Consider the following 27,885-nt stretch of genomic DNA (forward strand, 5'->3'; position numbering starts at 1 on the left):
CACCTGCTTTAGTCAAGACTCTTCTGGCCAGGTTTGTTCAATGCTGCAAAATGAGGACATGTTTAAGGTTTAAGCCAGTAGAAACTGTTGATATTCAAATATAATAGTATATTTTGAAAAGCAAAAATAATCTAGATCTAAATTTTTGGAATTAATATGCATATTTAGAGGAATTGTTGGACAGAAAATCTATATATAGATATTCTATCTCTACATACATCCTAAACTAGACAATAAAAGCCACAAACCATGAATTTTCAATAACATTAAATACCCACGGATAAATTTAACAAAAAATGTGCAAGTAGAAAATGAAACTTTATTGACTTAATAAACTTTTTTGACTTTAATAGTCAAAAACACACCATAAGAACAGCATAGATGGTTTCAGTTTATCTTCTTTCAAGCAAATGGTTGCCCTTCACCTATAATATAAACATTAAAAACGTTACTTAGCAGAACTTTATTTCGATGACAGGAGAGGTATACAAAGTTCACTGCAGTTGTAGTTTTATAAAATGGACTAAAACAGGAACACTAAGGGCGACCTTTGGCTTACCTTCAGTTAATCCTCTATAGAGATTTTATAGACTTTCCAGGCACAATACCAGTATTTTTAAAAACACACTACTCTTCCTAGTTATACAAGAAAATAAGGACACTGAGTTCAGAACAAATGAAATCAATGGAGCCTATCAGAAGTTAGTTTTCAGTAGAAGGCAAAAGTGTGTACACGTTCAGTAAAATATCTAACAACAAAAAGCACCCTAAGGAGAACAAAATACACAAAAACTGAAACAAAAAATCCCAAACAAAGTATCATTTAAATGTGTTGGTTTGAAATAATATTCCAAATATAGGATAGCTAAACAGTTGTTCTCTCTGTTACTGCTTAAGTGAAGTAAATAAAAAGGCCAGTATTACATTTGTTTCTTCTCTACTGTGCAAAAGTGTAGACATTTTCATTTGTTCTAATTTATCCCTGATATGGTGGTTTTAAGTCGGTTAAATGTTTGTCCCCTTTTTTACCTGTGGCCCTCATGTAATTCTAAACGTTTCTTTTCACCCTGGAAAGCATTCCAGTTGGTATAATACATTATATGGTGACACTAATTTTAAGTCATTACTATCACTGGTGACATGGTGACATCAAAATGTGAAGCAGAAATAGGACTGTTTCTCACAGCCACACCAAAAAAAAAAAGAAAGAAAGAAAGAAAAAAGGAGAAAAGAAAAGGGAGAGCAAGAGGCAGTATGAGTGAGAGAGTAAATCAAGTAGGAAGAGAGAAAGAAAATCTGGAAAAGCAGATTTTTTTGTTTCTAAATGGTAATGGCTTTTGAGAGAAAACTCTGACCAATTTCAAAAGTTCATCCACGGTATTTGTGATGTTTAGTTGTTTAGTTACTGTGGGGTATGTTAAATAATATTTGTTTTTCTACCCTAATAGCCATTTCATCAATATTCTGAAAATATTTGAGTTTCAGATTATATTCTGTTTAATTCTGTACTATACTAACGGTTAGTGTAGAAGGCAATGGCACCCCACTCCAGTACTTTTGCCTGGAAAACCCCATGGATGGAGGAGCCTGGTAGGCTGCAGTCCAAGGGGTCGCTAGAGTCGGACACGACTGAGCGACTTCACTTTCACTTTTCACTTTCATGCACTGGAGAAGGAAATGGCAACCCACTCCAGTGTTCTTGCCTAGAGAATCCCAGGGACAGGGTAGCCTGGTGGCCTTCCATCTATGGGGTCGCACAGAGTCGGACACGACTGAAGCGACTTAGCAGCAGCAGCAGCAGTGTCTTGTTCATATTTCTAATTATGTGTACTTGGGCTTTGTCCATTTGCTTCACAATGATGTAAACTAGAGGAATGGATTGGCAGTTTGGGGTTGGCAGATACAAACCATTACATTCAGAATGGATAAACAACAAGGTCCTACTATACAGCATAGGGAACTAATGTCCAATCTCCTGTGATAAATCACAACGGAAAAGAATATTGAAAAATGTGTGTGTGTGTATATATATATGTTAAAAACTATGTAAACTAGCACATTGTCTTTATTTATTAGTTGAGTTTATTTTCCTCTTCCTAACACTTCATACCTGTCTTTTAATAAGTATCTTTTTCTTTTTCCCTTAGGTTTATTCTGTTGCTCTTTTTCTTACCTTTTATATTGGATGTAGGATTTTGTATTTATGTACCTTGTAATTTATGTGTTTTTCTTTTTAAATACCACACATATTTAGGGCTAAGGTTTTTCTATGAGAACATTTTAATCATGATCTCTAGTTACTTGAAAGTCGTCTGAAAGTTGTATTTTTATCTAATTGTTCAAATGGAATGGAAAAAAAATGTGAAGTGAAAATATTTAGAAGGCTAATACACAGTAAATTCTTCCCTAATTATGAAGTTCCTCCTTTAAAATCAGAACCATGCAATTTATTGTCAGCAAGTTGGAAAACAGGTAAGTGAAAGATACTAAATTGATTACACGGGAAGAACTAGAGTTACAATTTTTGGCCTTCAAAATTTTTAAACTCATGTATCAAAGAGGAAAAATAACATACTTGATACGGTTAGAGATGATTATATCATGAGGCTCAGATTTTTATTAGTTCTTTAAGAGTGAGAGTGGGGTATATGGCAAAACCTTCATAGTTTTGTAAAGTAATCATCCTCCAGTTAAAATAAGCAACCACCACCTCCCCCCCGCAAAAAAAAAAAAAAAAAAGTGGGGGCAGGTAGTGTGCTTAGCATATGTATCTTACTCACACCTGGCTTGAATATCACTGACTAAATGCACTCTCTCAACTTGATCAGCCACAGAAACAGGAAACTAGACTATTTTTGGCCATTTTATTCAGTCATTTCATGCTTCCCTGGGGAAAGGATTTAAAATGCAACTATTTTTTAAAGAGCTAGAGAATTCAGAATTTGAGACAATTTAACATACATCAAGCAGAATGTTGGCTCATTTTCTTTTATAAAAAATTAATTAATTGATTTTAATTGGAGACCAATTACAATCTTCTGGTGGTTTTTGCCATACATTGACATGAATCAGCCACAGGTGTACATGTGTCCCCCGTCAGAAAATGAAATCTCAATCCCCCTGTTATAATTTGACTCAAGATGATATTTTATGATAAATATATCATACAAAACAGAGTATTCTTGTATGCTTTCCATCAAAGAGAATCAGAGAATGCAAAAATCAGCATTGAAAAATCAGCATCTTCGTGTATCTATTCTGAATTCACAACTTACATGAGTAAAGTTGAGTTTAGAAGTTAAGGGATTTCACAGAATCACACACATTATGCTAAAGCTGGTACTAGAACCTACTTGGATGCCTAAGCATATTTCATATAAACTGATATTTATTACAAATGCATTCCATATTTGCTACAAGCAGAAATTATAAAAGAACCTGAAAATTATTAGCTGTTACTTAAAGTACTTATACTCAAGAGAAGAAAACGGTTTCCTATTTTCAATTTGATATGGCTTTGATCCTGTCTGTTTCTTTATTTGAAAGTCTGTAAGTCAGGCACTCAGGCATCTGGGGTCTGAACTTTCTTTCAAAGAATATGTGAACTCTGTTATTAAAATAATAGTAATGTTCCCTCTATATTAGTAAAGATATAATATTCTGAAAAACAGAAACCACATAAATTACTTTCTGAATGGATGACATACCTGCTTCTGGCATTTCAACAGGCTCTGTATTTGATGCAAACTCCTCCCTCACATCAGGACCATCTCCACCTTCACCCCCAGTCTCTGCCACAGCCAATTGCTGCAGATCAGCTTCCAGGCCAGAATCTTTAAAAAAATGCATCAATTCAGCTGTAAAGCATACAATATAAACAAGGGAATGATGATATTCATTCCCTCGGTGTTATGAATTAAAAGCCTTAGGTTAGTATGCTAAAAATGTGATGAATAAGAACCTCAGGAGCATTATTCCGGGAATGTTTTGCTGGAGAAAAAGGAAAGCAGAATTTTCCGAATGTTATTACCATTTTCCTTTTCCAGGGTTGTCCTCAGACACCTTAGTTGCCCCCTTCTCTTTGTCTTGAAAACAAGGGAAAATTTGAGCAACCACACTGACCTGCAAACTATACTCTCCTCAGTTTTTTAGGAACTGTCTGAAGTCCTTTTCTAATGTTTCCTTTCCTCTTCTTACTGGTTATGTCCTAACGCATGAGGCACAGATACACTTTACCTTGAAAGGGATCCTTCTCCTCTTCTTCATCACGATTCACTGGATCCTCTCCATGTACTTCTTCCTTTCTAGGTGTGATATCCTGAATCTCAGCTGGTGGTTCCTCTTGTTGAGGTTGTTCAACACTGGGCTGCTGGTCCTAGTAGAGTGTGCATGCAAATAAAAACTTTAGTTGTTAATACATCTAATAGCATAAATATACATAATACATAGATATATCTGATCTTAATTAAAACTAACAACATTTTTCCAACACAATTCTATGTACTTACTTTTAATAAAGTTACTCTTCCCACAGAGAAGAGTTAGCTCCCATAAGAGTTACCCAGAAAGACTTTGGAAGTTATTTAAATCTATGTTGGGATGGAAGTATGCAGCCTGTTGTTAATAAGCAGGAGGAGGGAGTCACTGGGCACATATCCAGGGAATTTAACAGTATAATCATCCAGGCAACGCCGGACTATAGTATATCTGGACCAATGTTCCTTCCTAAGACAAAGTGTCACCCTTTATCAGCATGGAAGACCTTTATCACCACATCTGTACTACTTAACATCATTTTCTCAAAAATAAACTTGTGCTGATAGAAAACACCAAATGGTAAGGTTACTCACAACCACAGGTTCATCCACCTCGGAGCTATCTTGCTTTGTAGGTCCCAATGTTGATGCCACTTGCCCACTCATATTTCTCCCTGAAAGCAGAATATTGTGATTTAGAAAATGTATTTTAAGAGTACAGCTGTATTTGATCACTTTTATGACCTTATGCTGACTTAGTTTTTTTTTAATGTGAACATACTTTCAAAAGAAAACTCTGGTTAAGTATGAGTGTACAAGCATTTCAATTACACCAAATACAGTCTTTTGCAAAGCCATTTGTGTCTTTGCGAAGCTGGCAGAGAAATCACCTTAAGGTACACAAGAAGGCTGAATTTTTGGGAGGAAGTTTGATTTCACAACAGAATTCTCCATCATGAAGATCTTTAGTGAAATACTGCTAGGAATTTAAAAGCTCAGGACTACTGCTCATGTCACACTCCTATTCACCAGACCTATTTTCCCCAACTCCCTTGGAATTCAGTTGGAACACGAAGAAAGGCTCAGTCTTTACAGCCTGACTATGGCGATTTTCTCAGTGTCTGGGGCTGAGGTGAGGCTGCATACAGAGCAACCGGTCCACTTCTCTCTTGGCACCTTACCACAAAATCCGCGATACAGTCACAACCCCACTGCGGTCCGGTTTCTAGGCCTTTCCTTAATCGCCCACCCCAACCCCTGCCCAGGTCCCACTGCCGGCCCCAGGTTCTGTGCTCTGTCGTCAGTTCCAGGGCCCCAATGAACCAAATATCTCAAATAGCACCCCCAAGTCTCCCCCCACCATCATCCTACCCCCTGCCCTCCTCTGCCCACTGCCCTTCCTCTCCCACCACCAAGGCAAGAAGTATGGCGTCGCAACACTTGTGAGGAGAAAGATGACTACCTTGAGGGCCTTCCTCCTCAAAGGCCCCAGATCTCACTGCCCGACCCGCCCGAAACTCGCTGGCTCCCCCTCACACGCACACACATTTAAACTCCAGACAGGACAGACCTGTGAACCTACCTGCTGAGTCTCAAGTAGTGAGAAAGAACCGGGACTGAATAAACAGACCCGTCTAAGGCCCAGTGCTCCTCACAGAATGCTCAGGAAGGCGTATGCGCACCAAGGCGCATGCGCAGCAACGGATGCGCACGAACACACTGCGCATGCTCACTGAGTTGGGCATGTGCAGTGCAGGTTGCGGTTTTCCCGCCACTGAGGTAGAGTCCTGGAACCGCAGGGTCTCTGGAGGATGAGAAAGGGGCTTGAAGACTGTATTTTTTCCCTTCCACTGCAGTCTTTCTTATGCATCCACAAACTGTGGTGATAGGTAGTCCCAGGTTACCCTTAGTGGAGAATGTGTCTCAGAAAGACAGTCATGACAGAAATAGATATTATGTTTTTTAATATCTATTTTTATGCATGCTTTGATGAACCATTTCCTTCTCTGCTTCTGGGTTTTCTGTCATACTCCCAATGGCTTTACTCACTTCCATGGAATAAGTACATAAATAGATGCCTCTGTTTCCACTTTTTGCTTGGTGCACTGCACATTTAAATCTCTGAACTGGTAACTAGTTTCTCTGAATATACCTCTGGTTCCTATACAGTATTGTTCTTTTAGCATCGGACTTCACTTTCACCACCAGACACATCCACAACTGGGCATTGTTTCCACTTTCTTAGCCTTTTCATTCCTTCTGTAGCTATTTCTGCACTCTTCTCCAGTAGCACGTTCTTCTTTTTCAATTATAGCAGGAATTTTCGTACTTACTAGGAGTTTTAAATTTACCCAAGAGAAAGGAAAACATGTTCACACAAGGACCTTTACTCAAATATTCTACTCATGTACTCCTAATAGCCAAAACTAGAAACAGCCCAACTATTCAACAACTGGTATAAAGATGAAAGAAAAACAAAAGAGTATACTCATACAAAAGAACACTACACAGTCATTTGAAAAGGAACTACTAATGCATGTAACAGCAAGGATGCATCTCAGCTGTGCCAATGAGAGATGTCAGACACAGAAAGCTATGTATTATATGATTTCATGTCAATGGATTTCTGGAAAAGCACAACTAAAGGCAGAGAAATATATCTGTGGTTGCCAGGGTATAGGACTGGAGGAAGAAGTCTGAATGCAAATAGCCCAAGGAAGCATTTTCAAACCAATGGGACGTTTTCTACATTTTTATTGTGGTAGCATTTACACAATGGTATGCATATGTCAAAACTTGACAAACGGTAATGCTTTAAAGCATTGACTTCTATTGTATATAAATTATACCTCAATACTTCTCACTTTTTTAAAAAAGGAAAAGGATCTTTTAAGTATGTAAATACTGGTTATTGTATCCATCTAGACCTTGAGCTCATAAACATAAAAATCTTATTTGAAATTCTTCCCAGACCTGACCAACTTCCAGGATTCCCCATGACACCTTTGTACCCTTATGACAGGACACAGAAACTTGGTCTTAACCAGGTTTACAATTCCCTCTCCTTCACCTCAAGTCAACATTGTTGCTGAGTTCTGTCCATTTTACTTTGAAAATGTCTAATGCATCGACTTTTTCCCATGTCCGCCACATCTGCTCTAGTCCAAATCCACCCTCAATTTAACTGTCAACCCCCTTCTAACGGGTCTCTCACATCCATTCAGGGTGCCTGTCTCCCACTCACCACTCTCTCCCTCTCTCTCTTACATTTGCAGAACTGTTTATGACTTTCTAGATAAAGGCTACTGTCCTACACAAGAACTGGAAAGTATGGTCTAGCACTTGCCCAGCTTGCTAACAACATGGAAAGTAGAGAATCCTCTTCTTGTCTCTCTTATTGGGCTTCATTCATACCCTCCAATTTCTCAAGCTTAGATTGTCCCATATTTCCGAAGCCTCTGATTAGTAGACTCCTTCAAGCTAGGCTTCAACAGTATATGGAACGAGAACTTCCAGATATACAAGCTGGTTTTGAAGAGGCAGAGAAACAAGAGATCAAATTGCAACCTTCATTAGATCATGGGGAAAGCAAGGGAATTCCAGAAACACATCTACTTCTGCTTCATTGACTAGACTACCTCAAAGCCTCTGACTGTGTGGATCACAATAAACTGTGGAAGATTCTTAGAGATGGGAGTACCAGACAAGCTGACCTGTCTCCTGAGAAACATGTATGAGGGTTAAGAAGTAACAGTTAGAATAAAACATGGAACAACAGACTGGTTCAAAATTGGGAAAGGAGTAAGACAAGGTTGTATAGTGTCACTCTGCTTATTCAACTTACATGCAGAGCACATCATGGGAAATGCTGGGCTGGATGACTCACAAGCTGGAATCAAGGTTGCTGTCAGAAATATCAACAAGCTCAGATGTGCAGATCATACCACTTTAACGGCAGAAACTGAAGGGGAACTAAAGAACCTCTTGATGCAGGTGAAAGAGGAGAGTGAAAAGGCTGGCTTAAAAGTCAACATTCAAAAATATAAGATTATGGCATCCAGTCCTATCATTTCACGGAAAACAGAAGGGGGGAAGTGGATGCACGGACAGATTGAATTTTGGAGGCTCCAAAATCACCGTGCCTGGTGATTGCTGCCATTAAATTAAGACACTTGATCCTTGGAAGAACAACTGTAACAAAGCTAGTATGCATGCATGCTAATTGCTTCAGTAGTGTCTGACTCTTTACGACCCCATGGACTGCAGCCTGCCAGGTGCCTCTGTCCATGGGATACTCCAGGTGAGAATAGTTAAGTGGATTGCCATGCCCTCCTTCCATGGGGCATGGCAGGGCATCTTCCCAACCCAGGGGTGAAACCCATGACTCTTGCATCCCATGCATTGCAGGGAGATTTTTTTTTTTTGCCACTTTATTTATTTTTTAATTGAAGGGTAATTGCTTTACAGAATTTTGTTGTTTTCTGTCAAACATCAACAAGAATCAGCCATAGGTACACCCATGCAGGCGAATTCCTTACCACTGAGCCACCAAGGAAGCCCATATCAAACCTAGACAGCATAGTATAAAGCAGAGACATCACTTTGCCGACAAAGGTCCATATAGTCAAAACTATGGCTTTTTCAGTAGTCATGTACAGATGTGTGAGTTCGATCATTAAGAAGGCTGAGTGACAAAGAACTGACGCTTTTGGTTTGTGGTGCTAGAGAAGACACTTGAGAATCCCTCGGACAGCAAGGATATCAAAACAGCCAATCCTAAAGGAAACCAACTGAATATTCACTGGCAGGGCCGATGCTGAAGCTGAAGCTCCAATATTTTGGCCACCTTAAGGGAAGAGCTGATTCACAGGAAAAGACCCTGATGCTGGTGATCAGGATGGGAAGCGTAATGCAGGTTATGCTGCGGTGACTGCTGAACAGGTTTTAGAAGCAAAATCTCTCCCCCAGGGAACCAGTGCTCAGTAGCGGAACTTGTGGCTCTGACCCGAGCTCTGCTGCTGCTGCTGCTGCTAACTCGCTTCAGTCGTGTCCAATTCTGTTCGACCCCGTAGACAGCAGCCCACCACGCTCCCCCATCCCTGGGATTCTCCAGGCAAGAACACTGGAGTGGGTTGCCATTTCCTTCTCCAATGCAGGAAAGTGAAAAGTGAAAGTGAAGTTGCTCAGTCGTGTCTGACTCGTAGCGACCCCATGGACTGCAGCCTACCAGGCTCCTCTGTCCATGAGATTTTCCAGGCAAGAGTACTGGAGTGGGGTGCCATCGCCTTCTCCTGACCCGAGCTCTAGAGTTAAGCAAAGGGCAGCGAGCAAATATCTACACTGATTCTAAGTATGCTTATTTGACTTTACAGGCTCATGCTGCAATGGGGAAGGAAAGACAGTTTAAAAGGACAACAGGAGAACCTATTAAGCATTTCAGAGAGATCCAGAGACTTTTAACTACTATATATCGTCCTAAAGGAGTAGCCATTACGCATTGCAAAAGGCACAGCAGGGATGGGAGTAAAGTAGCTGAAGGTAATCAGCTGGCTGACTGTCAAACCAGAAAAGCAGCACTTTAGGAAACCCCTTCACTGCAGATGCCTTTGATCTGGACAGGTCCCCTGGAGCAGGAAAACCCACAATATAGTGAGGAAGAATTAGAAAGATATGAGAAAAGAGGAGCAAAGATTACTGATAAAGGATGGCTACAGTCTGAGGATGGACGATTAATAATTCCTGAAAATACTCAATGGAAAATTCTTAAGGGTTTACACCAGAGATTTCGTTTAGCTGTAGAGAGTACTTCAGGTCAGTTCAGTTCGGTTCAGGCGCTCAGTCGTGTCCGACTCTTTGTGACCCCATGAATCGCAGCACGCCAGGCCTCCCTGTCCATCACCGACTCCTGGAGTTCACACAAACACATGTCATGACCATCGAGTCGCTGATGCCACCCAGCCATCTCATCCTCTGTCGTCCCCTCTCCTCCTGCCCCCAATGCCTCCCAGCATCAGGGTCTTTTCCAATGAGTCAACTCTTCGCATGAGGTGGCCAAAGTATTGGAGCTTCGCCTCAGCATCAGTCCTTCCAATGAACACCCAGGACTGATCTCCTTTAGGATGGACTGGTGGGATCTCCTTGCAGTCCAAGGGACTCTCAAGAGTCTTCTCCAACACCACAGTTCAAAGCGTCAATTCTTCGGCCCTCAGCTTTCTTCACAGTCCAACTCTCACATCCATACATGACTACTGGAAAAACCATAGCCTTGACTAGACGGACCTTTTTTGCCAAAGTAATGTCTCTGTTTTTAATATGTTGTCTAGGTTGGTCATAACTTTCCCTCCAAGGAGTAAGCGTCTTTTACTTTTGAAAGGTTGTTGCTGAAGGAAAAGACGCTGGGATTCTTGGCCTCTGGAGAAGAATTCATTCCAGGGCCAGAGACGAGGCTTGATCACTCAGAGCTTTTGTGTAATAAAGTTTTATTAAAGTATAAAGGAGACAGAGAAAGCTTCTGACATAGGCATCAGAAGGGGGCAGAAAGAGTACCCCCTGCTAGTCTTCAGCTGGATATTATATATAGTCACTAGCAGTCTGTTAATGAAAGAAAAGAATGTCTTAAAACTCAGAATGGTACCAGGCCCCTCATCCATAAGATGTATTTTGGGATAATCTTGGCACCAGAGGATTCATCCCTGGCCGTAAAATGATGGACTTGAATGTTGTAGAAGGGCAGATTACCATACAAATAGTTTCATTTACATAGATTAGGGGAACAATGTCTGAGTATAACATACTGGTTTGTCAAGTAGGTTCTGAGCCATTAGGTGGAACAGACTTGAAGACAGAGTTTGGGGTAAATGCATACTACATTAACAGAGCTTAAGACAAACATCTCCATAAGAAAAAATGCATTGGTTAACTCAAGGTTTGAGAATAGTTAACTTCAGGTGAAACCAGGTGTCATTATGGCAACACAGTATTTTAAGAGAAACCTCCTTTGAAATTTGTAAAGAGAAGGAAAAAATATCAGTAGTTTGTTTCCTTCTGCCGCTTAACAGAGATAAAAAATGTCTGACACTTGCAGCCTATTTCCTCCATTTGGAGATCCCTGGCCTTCCTGCCTGTTACCCTCTCTATTTCATGGCTGCAATCACCATCTGCAGTGATTTTGGACCCCCAAAAAATAAAGTCTGACACTGTTTCCACTGTTTCCCCATCCATTTCCCATGAAGTCATGGGACCAAATGCCATGATCTTCGTTTTCTGAATGTTGAGCTTTAAGCCAACTTTTTCACTCTCCTCTTTCAATTTCCTCAAGAGGCTTTTTAGTTCCTCTTCACTTTCTGCCATAAGGGTGGTGTCATCTGCATATCTGAGGTTATTGATATTTCTCCCAGCAATCTTGATTCCAGCTTGTGCTTCCTCCAGCACAGCATTTCTCATGATGTACTCTGCATATAAGTTAAATAAGCAGGGTGACAATATACAGGCTTGACGTACTCCTTTTCCTATTTGGAACCAGTCTTTTGTTCCATGTCCAGTTCTAACTGTTGCTTCCTGACCTGCATATAGGTTTCTCAAGAGAGTACTTACCAGATGGCTTCTCATTTGTTTGAAGGTAGAAATGTAATGAAAAATTTAAAGGACATTATCAAAAGATGTTAAGTTTTTCAGAAAAATAACCCAAAGACTGGAAAGCTAGCAAAATCTGGATTACAACAAAATCGAAAATATCCTAGAGATGACTGGGAAATTGATTTTACTCATATGCCACAAGCTAATGGATATTCTTGCTCACAAGTTTGGGTGGATACTTCTACTGTCTGGATTGAGGCTTTTCCCTGTCGTAGTGAACAGGCTAAGGAGGTTATAAGAATTTTAATCCATGAAATTATCCCCAGGTTTGGGCTGCCACAGAGGCTTCAGAGTGACAATGGCTCCACCTTTAAAGCGGCTCTAACTCAGGGGATGTCTGACGCTCGAGGAATAGAATATCACTTACACTGTTCCTGGAGACCCCAACCCTCAGGAAAGGTTGAAACAGCTAACGACATTATCAAAAGACATCTGTGCACATTAACTCAAGAGACACAGGACAGTTGGATTAAAGTTCTACCCATAGCTTTAATGAGGGCTGGGACTGCCCCCCAAAAGGAGGGGCTTTCCCCCTTTCAATGTATTTATGGAAGGCCTTTCCTATGCACAGACCTTGTTATAGACCCTGAACCCTTAGAATTAACTAATTATGTAACTCAGCTCTCAGCTTTTCAACAGGCATTAATGGAACTCCAGAAGGTGACTCCTGACTCAGCTTCTGAGTCAAGCAAGCCTCTATTTCAGCCAGGAACTGAGGTCCTGATAAAAACACTGGGATCTGGGGGCCAATCCCTCGAACCCCTCTGGGAAGGCCCTTACCAGGTTATTCTTTCTTCTCCCACAGCTGTCAAAGTGCCAGGAATTGATTCATGGGTGCATCACACTCGAGTTTAAGAGGTGGCACCCTGACCAGAACTAAGTCACGTCATTTTATGTCTTTACTTTCTATGCTCTGACTTTGTACTCTTCAGATGGACATGATAATCAGTGTGAGCCTACATCTGCTGACTCCAAAAATCCTGAGTTTGCCGTTTGATCCTCAAGACAATGCCTTCCTGTCCTGGGCTCACTCCTATGCTGCATTCCACAATCAGTGTAACTGCTGGGTCTGCAGAGTGCTCCCTTCTTCATCAGTGGAAGGCTTCCTATGGTGTACATCTCCATTTCAAGGAAAAGACTATCTCCAAGTCTGTGAATACCTTCGACAACAATCGCATGTGATGCCTCTTCTTAATCTGATGACATCTAACAACCCTAAGATGGACTGGTGCGACACTTTGTACTTTCACTATGGACATAACGTGGCTTTTAATTTTGATTATACATTGTCTTGGTTTAATGACTATTTCGCTACACATAAGGTAAATAGGTCTAGATCTAGTGGCGTTTTACCTGACGTTTATCAAATATGGGATGATATGAGGTTATATGGCTACCTCCTGAAAAAGGACGTCTAATGTCTGCTGCTGCTGCTGCTAAGTCGCTTCAGTTGTGTCTGACTCTGTGCGACCCCATCAGGTGGCCAAAGTATTGGAGCTTCAGCTTCCACATAGGCCTTGCCAGTGAATATTCAGTTGGTTTCCTTTGGGATTGGCTGTTTTGATATCCTTGCTGTCCGATAGATTCTCAAGGTCGTTTTCAATCACTCAGTCGTGTCCAACTCTTTTCACGAGACCCCGTGGACTGTAGCACCCCAGGCTCCTCTGTCCTCCACTATCTGCCATAGTTTGTTCAAATTCATGTCCGTTGAGTTGGTGATGCTATCTAACCATCTCATCCTCTACTTTCCCCTTCTCCATTTGCCTTCAATCCTTCCCAGTGAAAGGTTGTTGCTGAACCATGGAAGACGGTGGGATTCTTGGCCTCTGGAGGAGAAGACTTCATTCCGGGGCCAGAGACAAGCCTTGATCGCTCAGAGCTTTTGTGTAATAAAGTTTCACTAAAGTATAAAAGAGATAGAGAAAGCTTCTGACATAGAGGGGGCAGAAAGAGTGCCCCCTGCTAGTCTTTAGCTGGATGTTATATAGCGACTAGCAGTCTGCTAATTAAAGAAAGGCAATGTCTCAAAACTCAGAGAATGGCACCAGGCCCCTCACCCACAACATGCATTTTGAGATAACATTGGCGCCAGGTGAGTCATCCTGGGCCATAAAACGATTGACTTGAATCTTGAAGAAAGGCAGATTTCCATACAAGTATATAGTTTCATTAACGTAGATTAGGAGAACAAGGTATGAGTTTAACATACTGGTTTGTCAAGTGGGTTCTGAGCCTTTAGGCAGAACCGCCTTAAAGACAGAGTCTAGGGTAAATGCATAAAACATTAACATAGCTTAAGACAAGCATTTCCATAAGAAAAATGCATTGGCTAGCCCAAGGTTTGAGAAAACTTAAGTTCAGGTGGAAGCAGGTGTCATTATGGCAACTCAAAATTTTAAGAGAAATCTCTTTTTATATTTGTATAGAGAAGGGGAAAAAATATAACACTAGTTTGTTTCCTCCTGCCGCTTAAGAGAGAGAGAGAAAAGTGTCCGACACTTGCAGCCTATTTCCTCTGTTTGGAGACCCCTGGCCTTCCTGCCTGTTACGCTCTCATTCCCCTCTTTTCCTTTAGGAGAATTATGTTGCCTAGGGAAAGGGGCATCATTTTCATTCCATAACTGCTTCCGAGCTGATAAGGGGCAGTGTCCCAAAATTGGTGAGGCAACATATTGTCCTAACCCTCATATTGAGGGTCTCTGATCCAGGGGTCCCAAATCGTAGCTGGAGGAAGCTGCAGCAGGCGCAGGAGTCTGAGCAAACATTTGTAACTTAAAAACCTTCATGCGACTAGAAACAAATCCAGCTACATAGTTACAGGTGCAGGGAGCACACAGCAAAAACAGAACAATCAGAATTATTGTAATCAAGATAGTTTTCCACCATGGGGAACTAGTTAACGTGTCCCAAAGTGAGGCAATTGAGGCTTCAGGAGCATCCATAGCCTGAATCATCTTGTTCATGTGTTTAGTAAAATGAGTAACATTAGTGCTCATGTCACGGAGAAGGCAATGGCACCCCACTCCAGTACTCTTCCCTGGAAAATCCCATGGGCAGAGGAGCCTGGTAGGCTGCAGTCCATGAGGTCTCGAAGAGTCGGACACGACTGAGCGACTTCACTTTCACTTTTCACTTTCCTGAACTGGAGAAGGAAATGGCAACCCACTCCAGTGGTCTTGCCCTGGGATTCTCCATCCAAGGGACCGGGGAGCCTGCTAGGCTGCCGTCTATGGGGTCGCACAGAGTCAGACACGACTGAAGTGGCTTAGCAGCAGCAGTGCTCATATCAGGTATATATGTACAGCACTGGGTGTGAATAATGGCACAAGTTCCTCCTTGTGCAGCTGTCAGAATATCTAAGGCCAATCTGTTTTGTAAAACCACCTTTTTAATTTGTATTTGTTCAGGCTTAAGAGCTGATAGAGCTTTTCGAGAATCTTGTAATGCCTGTTGAGTAAAACAAGGGGGAAGTAGAGGATGAGATGGTTAGATAGCATCACCGACTCAGTTCAGTTCAGTCGCTCAGTCGAGTCCGACTCTTTGGAACCCATGAATCGCAGCACACCAGGCATCCCTGTCCATCACCAACTCCCAGAGTTCACTCAGACTCATGTCCATCGAGTCAGTGATGCCATCCAGCCATCTCATCCTCTGTCATCCCCTTCTCCTCCTGCCCCCAATCCCTCCCAGCAGCAGACTCTTTTCCAATGAGTCAACTCTTCACATGAGGTGGCCAAAGTACTAGAGTTTCAGCCTTAGAATCATTCCTTCCAAAGAAATCTCAGGGCTGATCTCCTTCAGAATGGACTGGTTGGATCTTCTTGCAGTCCAAGGGACTCTCAAGAGTCCTCTCCAACACCACAGTTCAAAAGCATCAATTCTTCGGAGCTCAGCCTTATTCACAGTCCAACTCTCACATCCATACATGACCACAGGAAAAACCATAGCCTTGATTAGACGAACCTTTGTTGGCAAAGTAATGTCTCTGCTTTTCAATATGCTATCTAGGTTGGTCATAACTTTCCTTCCAAGGAGTAAGCGTCTTTTAATTTCATGGCTGCAGTCACCATCTGCAGTGATTTTGGAGCCCAGAAAAATAAAGTCTGACACTGTTTCCACTGTTTCCCCATCTATTTCCCATGAAGTCATGGGACCAAATGCCATGATCTTAGTTTTCTGAATGTTGAGCTTTAAGCCAACTTTTTCACTCTCCACTTTCACTTTCATCAAGAGGCTTTTTAGTTCCTCTTCACTTTCTGCCATAAGGGTGGTGTCATCTGCATATCTGAGGTTATTGATATTTCTCCCAGCAATCTTGATTCCAGCTTGTGCTTCCTCCAGCACAGCATTTCTCATGATGTACTCTGCATATAAGTTAAATAAGCAGGGTGACAATATACAGGCTTGACGTACTCCTTTTCCTATTTGGAACCAGTCTTTTGTTCCATGTCCAGTTCTAACTGTTGCTTCCTGACCTGCATATAGGTTTCTCAAGAGAGTACTTACCAGATGGCTTCTCATTTGTTTGAAGGCAGAAATGTAATGAAAAATTTAAAGGACATTATCAAAAGATGTTAAGTTTTTCAGAAAAATAACCCAAAGACTGGAAAGCTAGCAAAATCTGGATTACAACAAAATCGAAAATATCCTAGAGATGACTGGGAAATTGATTTTACTCATATGCCACAAGCTAATGGATATTCTTGCTCACAAGTTTGGGTGGATACTTCTACTGTCTGGATTGAGGCTTTTCCCTGTCGTAGTGAACAGGCTAAGGAGGTTATAAGAATTTTAATCCATGAAATTATCCCCAGGTTTGGGCTGCCACAGAGGCTTCAGAGTGACAATGGCTCCACCTTTAAAGCGGCTCTAACTCAGGGGATGTCTGACGCTCGAGGAATAGAATATCACTTACACTGTTCCTGGAGACCCCAACCCTCAGGAAAGGTTGAAACAGCTAACGACATTATCAAAAGACATCTGTGCACATTAACTCAAGAGACACAGGACAGTTGGATTAAAGTTCTACCCATAGCTTTAATGAGGGCTGGGACTGCCCCCCAAAAGGAGGGGCTTTCCCCCTTTCAATGTATTTATGGAAGGCCTTTCCTATGCACAGACCTTGTTATAGACCCTGAACCCTTAGAATTAACTAATTATGTAACTCAGCTCTCAGCTTTTCAACAGGCATTAATGGAACTCCAGAAGGTGACTCCTGACTCAGCTTCTGAGTCAAGCAAGCCTCTATTTCAGCCAGGAACTGAGGTCCTGATAAAAACACTGGGATCTGGGGGCCAATCCCTCGAACCCCTCTGGGAAGGCCCTTACCAGGTTATTCTTTCTTCTCCCACAGCTGTCAAAGTGCCAGGAATTGATTCATGGGTGCATCACACTCGAGTTTAAGAGGTGGCACCCTGACCAGAACTAAGTCACGTCATTTTATGTCTTTACTTTCTATGCTCTGACTTTGTACTCTTCAGATGGACATGATAATCAGTGTGAGCCTACATCTGCTGACTCCAAAAATCCTGAGTTTGCCGTTTGATCCTCAAGACAATGCCTTCCTGTCCTGGGCTCACTCCTATGCTGCATTCCACAATCAGTGTAACTGCTGGGTCTGCAGAGTGCTCCCTTCTTCATCAGTGGAAGGCTTCCTATGGTGTACATCTCCATTTCAAGGAAAAGACTATCTCCAAGTCTGTGAATACCTTCGACAACAATCGCATGTGATGCCTCTTCTTAATCTGATGACATCTAACAACCCTAAGATGGACTGGTGCGACACTTTGTACTTTCACTATGGACATAACGTGGCTTTTAATTTTGATTATACATTGTCTTGGTTTAATGACTATTTCGCTACACATAAGGTAAATAGGTCTAGATCTAGTGGCGTTTTACCTGACGTTTATCAAATATGGGATGATATGAGGTTATATGGCTACCTCCTGAAAAAGGACGTCTAATGTCTGCTGCTGCTGCTGCTAAGTCGCTTCAGTTGTGTCTGACTCTGTGCGACCCCATCAGGTGGCCAAAGTATTGGAGCTTCAGCTTCCACATAGGCCTTGCCAGTGAATATTCAGTTGGTTTCCTTTGGGATTGGCTGTTTTGATATCCTTGCTGTCCGATAGATTCTCAAGGTCGTTTTCAATCACTCAGTCGTGTCCAACTCTTTTCACGAGACCCCGTGGACTGTAGCACCCCAGGCTCCTCTGTCCTCCACTATCTGCCATAGTTTGTTCAAATTCATGTCCGTTGAGTTGGTGATGCTATCTAACCATCTCATCCTCTACTTTCCCCTTCTCCATTTGCCTTCAATCCTTCCCAGTGAAAGGTTGTTGCTGAACCATGGAAGACGGTGGGATTCTTGGCCTCTGGAGGAGAAGACTTCATTCCGGGGCCAGAGACAAGCCTTGATCGCTCAGAGCTTTTGTGTAATAAAGTTTCACTAAAGTATAAAAGAGATAGAGAAAGCTTCTGACATAGAGGGGGCAGAAAGAGTGCCCCCTGCTAGTCTTTAGCTGGATGTTATATAGCGACTAGCAGTCTGCTAATTAAAGAAAGGCAATGTCTCAAAACTCAGAGAATGGCACCAGGCCCCTCACCCACAACATGCATTTTGAGATAACATTGGCGCCAGGTGAGTCATCCTGGGCCATAAAACGATTGACTTGAATCTTGAAGAAAGGCAGATTTCCATACAAGTATATAGTTTCATTAACGTAGATTAGGAGAACAAGGTATGAGTTTAACATACTGGTTTGTCAAGTGGGTTCTGAGCCTTTAGGCAGAACCGCCTTAAAGACAGAGTCTAGGGTAAATGCATAAAACATTAACATAGCTTAAGACAAGCATTTCCATAAGAAAAATGCATTGGCTAGCCCAAGGTTTGAGAAAACTTAAGTTCAGGTGGAAGCAGGTGTCATTATGGCAACTCAAAATTTTAAGAGAAATCTCTTTTTATATTTGTATAGAGAAGGGGAAAAAATATAACACTAGTTTGTTTCCTCCTGCCGCTTAAGAGAGAGAGAGAAAAGTGTCCGACACTTGCAGCCTATTTCCTCTGTTTGGAGACCCCTGGCCTTCCTGCCTGTTACGCTCTCATTCCCCTCTTTTCCTTTAGGAGAATTATGTTGCCTAGGGAAAGGGGCATCATTTTCATTCCATAACTGCTTCCGAGCTGATAAGGGGCAGTGTCCCAAAATTGGTGAGGCAACATATTGTCCTAACCCTCATATTGAGGGTCTCTGATCCAGGGGTCCCAAATCGTAGCTGGAGGAAGCTGCAGCAGGCGCAGGAGTCTGAGCAAACATTTGTAACTTAAAAACCTTCATGCGACTAGAAACAAATCCAGCTACATAGTTACAGGTGCAGGGAGCACACAGCAAAAACAGAACAATCAGAATTATTGTAATCAAGATAGTTTTCCACCATGGGGAACTAGTTAACGTGTCCCAAAGTGAGGCAATTGAGGCTTCAGGAGCATCCATAGCCTGAATCATCTTGTTCATGTGTTTAGTAAAATGAGTAACATTAGTGCTCATGTCACGGAGAAGGCAATGGCACCCCACTCCAGTACTCTTCCCTGGAAAATCCCATGGGCAGAGGAGCCTGGTAGGCTGCAGTCCATGAGGTCTCGAAGAGTCGGACACGACTGAGCGACTTCACTTTCACTTTTCACTTTCCTGAACTGGAGAAGGAAATGGCAACCCACTCCAGTGGTCTTGCCCTGGGATTCTCCATCCAAGGGACCGGGGAGCCTGCTAGGCTGCCGTCTATGGGGTCGCACAGAGTCAGACACGACTGAAGTGGCTTAGCAGCAGCAGTGCTCATATCAGGTATATATGTACAGCACTGGGTGTGAATAATGGCACAAGTTCCTCCTTGTGCAGCTGTCAGAATATCTAAGGCCAATCTGTTTTGTAAAACCACCTTTTTAATTTGTATTTGTTCAGGCTTAAGAGCTGATAGAGCTTTTCGAGAATCTTGTAATGCCTGTTGAGTAAAACAAGGGGGAAGTAGAGGATGAGATGGTTAGATAGCATCACCGACTCAGTTCAGTTCAGTCGCTCAGTCGAGTCCGACTCTTTGGAACCCATGAATCGCAGCACACCAGGCATCCCTGTCCATCACCAACTCCCAGAGTTCACTCAGACTCATGTCCATCGAGTCAGTGATGCCATCCAGCCATCTCATCCTCTGTCATCCCCTTCTCCTCCTGCCCCCAATCCCTCCCAGCAGCAGACTCTTTTCCAATGAGTCAACTCTTCACATGAGGTGGCCAAAGTACTAGAGTTTCAGCCTTAGAATCATTCCTTCCAAAGAAATCTCAGGGCTGATCTCCTTCAGAATGGACTGGTTGGATCTTCTTGCAGTCCAAGGGACTCTCAAGAGTCCTCTCCAACACCACAGTTCAAAAGCATCAATTCTTCGGAGCTCAGCCTTATTCACAGTCCAACTCTCACATCCATACATGACCACAGGAAAAACCATAGCCTTGATTAGACGAACCTTTGTTGGCAAAGTAATGTCTCTGCTTTTCAATATGCTATCTAGGTTGGTCATAACTTTCCTTCCAAGGAGTAAGCGTCTTTTAATTTCATGGCTGCAGTCACCATCTGCAGTGATTTTGGAGCCCAGAAAAATAAAGTCTGACACTGTTTCCACTGTTTCCCCATCTATTTCCCATGAAGTCATGGGACCAAATGCCATGATCTTAGTTTTCTGAATGTTGAGCTTTAAGCCAACTTTTTCACTCTCCACTTTCACTTTCATCAAGAGGCTTTTTAGTTCCTCTTCACTTTCTGCCATAAGGGTGGTGTCATCTGCATATCTGAGGTTATCGATAATTCTCCCGGCAATCTTGATTCCAGCTTGTGTTTCTTGCAGCCCAGCGTTTCTCATGATGTACTCTACATATAAGTTAAATAAGTAGGGTGACAATATACAGCCTTGATGTACTCCTTTTCCTATTTGGAACCAGTCTGTTCTTCCATGTCCAGTTCTAACTGTTGCTTCCTGACCTGCATACAAATTTCTCAAGAGGCAGATCAGGTGGTCTGGTATTCCCATCTCTTTCAGAATTTTCCACAGTTTATTGTGATCCACACAGTCAAAGGCTTTGGCGTAGTCAAAAAAGCAGAAATAGATGTTTTTCTGGAACTCTCTTGCTTTTTTGATGATCCAGCAGATGTTGGCAATTTGATCTCTGGTTCCTCTGCCTTTTCTAAAATCAGCTTGAACATCAGGAAGTTCACGGTTCATGTATTGCTGAAGCCTGGCTTGGAGAATTTTGAGCGTTACTTTACTACCGTGTGGGATGAGTGCAATTGTGCGGCAGTTTGAGCATTCTTTGGCATTGCCTTTCTTTGGCATTGGAATGAAAACTGACCTTTTCCAGTCCTGTTGGCCACTGCTGAGTTTTCCAAATTTGCTGGTATATTGAGTGCAGCACTTTCACAGCATCATCTTTCAGGATTTGAAATAGCTCAACTGGAATTCCATCACCTACACTAGCTTTGTTCATAGTGATGCTTTCTAAGGCCCATTTGACTTCACATTCCAGGATGTCTGGCTCTAGGTCAGTGATCACACCATCGTGATTATCTGGGTCGTGAAGATATTTTTTGTACAGTTTATCTGTGTATTCTTTCCATTTCTTCTTAATATCTTCTGCTTCTGTTAGGTCCATACCATTTCTGTCCTTTATCGAGCCCATCTTTGCATGAAATGTTCCCTTGGTATCTCTGATTTTCTTGAAGAGATCTCTAGTCTTTCCCATTCTGTTGTTTTCCTCTATTTCTTTGCATTGATCACTGAAGAAGGCTTTCTTATCTCTTCTTGCTATTCTTTGGAACTCTGCATTCAGATGTTTATATCTTTCCTTTTCTCCTTTGCTTTTCACTTCTCTTCTTTTCACAGCTATTTGTAAGGCCTCCCCAGACAGCCATTTTGCTTTTTTGCATTTCTTTTCCATGGGGATGGTCTTGATCCCTATCTCCTGTACAATGTCATGAACCTCATTCCATAGTTCATCAGGCACTCTATCTATCAGATCTAGGCTCTATCAGATCACTGACTCAACGGACATGAATTTGAACAAACAATGGCAGATAGTGGAGAACAGAGGAGCCTGGGGTGCTACAGTCCATGGGGTCTCGTGAAAAGAGTCGGACACGACTGAGCGATTGAAAATGAACCACCACCACCACCTTACCTTTGAGTTTCCCTAAGGTGCCACAACCCCACTCTCAACGGGGCTAAGCTTTCTCTGTCTGTCAGTGCTAAAGGCTCAGACTTATCTCTTTACACACTCAGCGTCCCCTGCTTAGGGTTGATGGCGGGTCCTTAGAACACTCATCACTCCCTCCCAGAGCTCAGAGCACGGAGCCTTCTCACAACAGTAATGGAGCACCCTGCCTGCTACTAAAATGGGAGTTGTAGCTGCTTAGCCACTCTTAATATGTTTTCTCCCTTTGCATTGAGTTCACTTCCACATTTCTTCTTTGAGTCACCAAATCAAATCTTCTCATCCCCAACTGGTTACTGTAACAAGCTGCAGCTGCATCTCTATCAAGGACGGTGCATGTACGCCCTGCAGTATGTATTTTCTTCCTTGTTTGCCGTCAGAATCTGTCGACTCCCAGACATCACAAAAAGGGCTCCAGATCACCCACAAAAGGGGCGGTGCTGCAGGGGAGGCTGTGACTCTCGTCCACAGCCTGAGTCAAAGCAGGACTGTGTTATAAGTGTCACAAGCTGCCCCACTGCATCATGGGAGCCAAAAGAGCAATGGTCTGAAAGTCCTAACACAGACATTTATGTGGATAGAACACCAGTGTCTTCCTAGGGACCTGTGACTTGTTGTTTGGTTTGGGCCTATAGAGTCAGTGACCTTTTTCACAACACTTGCAGGCTTAGCTAACCTTCCATCAGGACCTCTCTCCTCCCCTACAGCCCCTTACCTACTGTACCAAAAATCATACTTCTGACTTCAGTGTGCCGATTGGGTTTTCACCTGGCAGGGATACCAACACAACTTTTTGTGCTGAAACCTCAAGATACCTGAAGAGAACGAGTTTTCAGAAAGTCCATCTTTCAATTATAATAGAAAAACTGCCTATGTAACAATGAAGATACAACAAATTAAAATACTAATAAAATGTTATTTGGAAATTATCTAGAATGTCACACTTAAGAGAAAAAAAATTTAACACGTGGTCTATTGCCTTTCAGGTCAAATCAGCATTTAAGAAAATTAGGAGATGGGCGAGGTAATGTCTTCATGATATTGTATTTGTTGTTCTGTTTATCATTACATTATTTCTATGGTTATGCTACTTTCCAGAATGATGAGGGTGCTCCACTAATGTCTGTCACGGCAAATACATGTTTAGAGCTTGATATGGACTAGGAACTGTTCTCTGTGATTTTTGCATGTTGACATGACACCCCACAGACTTTCATGCACTTAGGAGAAACTGTGTTCAATCCACATGCAGATCCATCATAGTGTTTCATGCGGATGGACATGTTGATCTGCCTTCTGACCCACAGTAGACTAGACACTGCACTGTATTCCAGACTGGGAGTCAGATACCACGCCTGTCTGTTTCTTTCTGGCCTGGGCACCAATCTGACTCAGCTCTTGCCAGCTAGGTGACTTTGTGCAAATGCATTCACCCATTAACATCTGTGCGTCTCTGCTCCTCAACTGCAGAAAGGGATGATAGCATTAAAAATGCTCACCTTAAATTTTGCTATGAGTACTCAAAGACATTTGAGTACATATGGAGTACATATGCACATTGTGTACATATGGAGAGCTAAGCACGATCCAGAAGGGTGAGCTCTCTCTTCACTTCCGTTTCTGCTTCTACTCATATGCCCCTGTCCCTGCCCCCATGCCTTTACCTCCCCAATCCCAACTGATCTGTGTCGTCTCTGATCTGTGCTCCTGTCTTCAGACTCTGCATCCCAAAACACAGCTGAACATCTCCTCATGATTTACCTCAGAAAATATCCATATCATCACCCTTGGATTAAACAATCATGAGTATTAGTGGAAGAAATAAGAAACAACAAAACTGGAAATGTGAAAACTACGCAAGAAATAAAGCGTTACTGATGATCATTTGACTACTAACATTTTCATATCTTTATCAGATTCAGATCTTCAGAATTTGATTGAGAATTAGACTTGATAAAAATAATGGCAAAAAAAGGCCATGTGATAAGGTTTCTTGGCCTTTTAATTTCCCTGGGCAATGTTTTTTAAAATTTATATACTCATGTTCTATAACTGTCCAGTGGTAACTTGCTTTCCCGTCATGATGCAAATCCTATGAAGAGGTCATTAGACGCCTAACTTCACATAGAATATTCACTAAACTTTTTCATACGAGCACATGATGAAACCCAAATATTTCCTTTAAGCTTCACAATATCCCCATAAGAAGAGCAGGATACTCACTGTGCTAAAAACAAAAACAAAAACAAAAACCCCCCCTCATACCTCATACACTCCATTCTTGAGGCCCTGAAAGGCCTGAAATGATAGTGCAAGGTCCATGCAGTGTGTCAAAGGTGGTCTTGACATTGTGTCTCTGGAACAATCTCCAGGGAAATGTGGAACAGCAATAATATTAACAACAGTAATGACAACAGTTAGAACTGACTTGGAACGTACCACATGGCACGTACTGTCCTGACAATTTCTCATGTCTTAACACGGTCAGTGGTCTACACTGCCCCATGAAGTAGTTAAATTTAATTGAAGCTAGTGTTTCCATGTGGTTAAAAGAGGAATGAGGCACAGAGGAGCTACATAACCTGTTCAGTGTCGCCCAGCAGTAAGGGAGCCACAGGTCTAGACACACTGTGGAAAACTCTGGGTGTATTTATTTATTCAGTCAAGGGTAAGATCCAACGGCTACAGCAAAATATGTAGAATAACAGCTACCACATAACAAAAATTGATCTTACATCATAGAAATGCACACTAAATGGAAATCCGATTTCTTCAGAAATCTTTCAAATGGAGGCTTGACAAGACTGGAATCAGGATGTTTTGTAGCAACGATGGTCTACAAACAAGAGCCTCCTCAGAACAGCAGACAGCATGTCAGTGAGTCTCCTAGACTGGAGGTCTTGGGTTTGGGCATCAGAGAAGGCAGGAAACCCCTGTCACATGCTCTCAATGAAGACAGAGCGTGGCAGTTGGCAAAATAAGACCATGCCTCTGCTCTGGTAGTGCCTAGAAAAGTTGTCCATGTCAATCAGAACTGAGGAATTCTTTTAAAAAGTGCAGATTCCATGATCTACACTCAGTGAATCTCATTCAGTGCGGCTACAACAGTGCCCTAGAATCTGTGAGATTTCACTATACTTGGGAAACTCTCGGGGACTTTATTAAACCCCTTTGGTAGTGAGACTGTCAGCAAAATAAGGAAAATAGAGATCAGAACAGATATTAGAAAAAATATATAGATAATCAACAAAACCCAAAGCTGGCTCTTTCAAAAGGTCAATATGAAATCATAAGTTTCCACCCACAAGAATAAAAAAAAAGATAACTTAAGACAAAACTTACCAATATCAGGAAAGAAATAGGTTACAGATTCCACATTTCCTAGTTCAATCATTTCATCAAGGTGAAATGGGCCAAATCCAAGCAATGTGATGAAACCACTTGTTTTCTCATTGTCCTCCAGCTTCCCCTTCCTGCCTCTCTCCTTTGCCTCAGTTCCTTTCTCCTTCTTAAGCCCTGCCCTCCATCAAGAGGAGCAATGTTTTGAGGCGTGATTCCCATGCCTCATAATCCCATGATTATAACTGATGTCCGCTGCTTGGCTGAGATTCAGCGTGGATGCTATCATCCCTGTAGCTGGTACACTGAAGCTCTCTGTCTCTCATGATGGACCAGAAGGTTTCACTTTAATTTCAAGTATAGGTAAGAGAAAAGGTGCAGGGCACATGTTGGAGCCTTGAGTCCTTCATCTAAGAAATGCAGAAGACCACAAACTGGGGGAGAAACAGAAATAGCAGCACCAGGCCCCTTTCAATGAGAGCTATGTGCCAAACACAGCACATCACAGGATTCCTTGACATTCAGGAGCACGCCAAGTAGATTTCCATGCCAGGACTGTTGCATTTATTGTTCCTTATGCCTGGAATGCTCTTCCCTTAGGTAACCCCACAGCCTGCTCCCTTACTTCCTCCAGATCTCTGCTTACTTGCCATCTTTCAGGGAGTCTTTCCTTCATTATCTTGAATAAAATAATAACATCACACCTACAGACACCTTTTCCCCTGATCTAGCAATATCTTTCTTCATAGCTCCTGCCACCCTTGATTATTTACTGACCACCAAGTCTATGAAATGAGAGACTTGGTTGGCTTTGTCCTGTCCCAAACTCCTCCAATAGTGCTCAGGTCTACAGCAGGTGTTCAGAAAACATTTGCTGAAGGACCGTCTGGAGCCAGGCCCTTTACATCCAGTGCTAACATGCACAGGTACCCTCCAAGATGGGCACTGGCCACATTGTATTAATTATGATACAAACTGAGATTTCAGGAGACAAGTGATACACTGAACAACACAGTCTGCATGTCAGGTTCCAGGCTTCAGAATCATATCTGCCAGCTTCCAAATCCTCAGTTCCTAGACAGAGACCCCACAGCCGAGAACATAAGAGGTTTTATATCTAACACAAAGACTCCAAACAGCTCAGATAGATACCCAGAGACACCAAAAAGAGCTCACTGAATCTCTGCACAGAGAGCACACAACTCGAGTCTCAGACCCTCAAACACAACAGAGACCATAACCATACACACTGTGACAGAGACCCTGCAAACAGACCAAAGTCTTCCAGACAGAAACAAAGGAGAACTGCACAGATACTTCACATCATGGAGACTGACTCCCAAACCACTGGGACACTTACCGACCTAACACAAAACCCCCTAAACAGAAAGACAGAAGTTTTAATAACCCAAGAACATCATATAATCTTAAGATAAAGTTTCCAGACAAAAGAAAAACTTGCAACCTGTGCATAGATTCACAAGCAGCTGATAGTTTACACCTTTACACTGACCCATCCTTAAAGCAGCACAGAGGCATCACAACTTCGGACCCAGAATCCAAAGCTCAGTGATCTCACATTCTGGGGTGCAGACGCCTACACAGAGATCTCACACCCAGGGACTGAAAAGCCAGCAAGCTCCAAAGATGCACATCCCGGTATACAGGCACATATCCTAGAGGCTTTGTACTATGGTTCACAAAATCCACTCAGATTAAATATCCCATCACTCACAACCCCACCCAAAGGCTCATGGAGATCAAATGTACCCAAGCAGCACCTGTGTTGTCACACGTAGCTATACACGATCCCAAGCTGCCAGATACAGGTTATTCTCCAGGGATAGACACCAAACGCAGGGACCTCTCCCTGGACATGAATTGCATGCATTTGTGTGAATGACCGTGCACTGCCCCAAGTTCCAGACTGAGCGAGAGCTAAAGAAGAATGAAACGCCGTCACCATGCAAAGCCAGGGACTGCGCCAAACCTCGCCACTAAGCTATTCGACCCCTTTCGGAAAAGCAATAAAACTCGGAGGAAAATTGTACGTTCTGAAAAGTCGCGCACGCCAACGCAGGTGCACGTGTATACAGGCGCCTCTCGCCCTCAGTTCCAGGTCTGCGAGTACAGTGCCTGCAATCACGCGGTGGCCAATCACTCCCTAGAACGCTTCCCTGACTCCACACCCAAACCGACTGCCAGTCTCTCGCTCCGTAGTCGTCCCACCAACGAAGGGGTGGAGTTGAAAAAGAGACGAAGAAAGTTTCCGCTTAATACCTGTGTCCACTCGGATTCCAAAGCAGTGGGAAGATGAAGAGGAGCGAATGGGGATGGACCCAGTGGCGCCATGAGTGCCGCCGCAGGGAACCGTGGTCCATGCCTGACGCGGTGTAAGGGGACCCT

At 42.5% G+C, this 27,885-nt stretch overlaps 1 protein-coding gene across 1 annotated transcript; it reads right to left on the reverse strand.

Annotated features, from left to right (window-relative positions):
* Positions 1 to 299: 299 nt before the first annotated feature.
* Positions 300 to 27,875, reverse strand: LOC113887149 (P antigen family member 3-like). The gene is made up of 5 exons (XM_027534058.1): positions 27,760 to 27,875; positions 4,851 to 4,930; positions 4,237 to 4,375; positions 3,708 to 3,833; positions 300 to 425 (listed from the first exon to the last, which is right to left on the reverse strand). The coding sequence occupies exons 2-5, from the start codon at positions 4,920 to 4,922 to the stop codon at positions 403 to 405; spliced, it is 360 nt and encodes a 119-aa protein (XP_027389859.1). The 5' UTR covers positions 4,923 to 4,930; positions 27,760 to 27,875; the 3' UTR covers positions 300 to 402.
* Positions 27,876 to 27,885: the final 10 nt, after the last annotated feature.

Source organism: Bos indicus x Bos taurus, chromosome X (genome assembly GCF_003369695.1).
Source record: "Bos indicus x Bos taurus breed Angus x Brahman F1 hybrid chromosome X, Bos_hybrid_MaternalHap_v2.0, whole genome shotgun sequence".
NCBI lineage: Eukaryota > Metazoa > Chordata > Mammalia > Artiodactyla > Bovidae > Bos > Bos indicus x Bos taurus.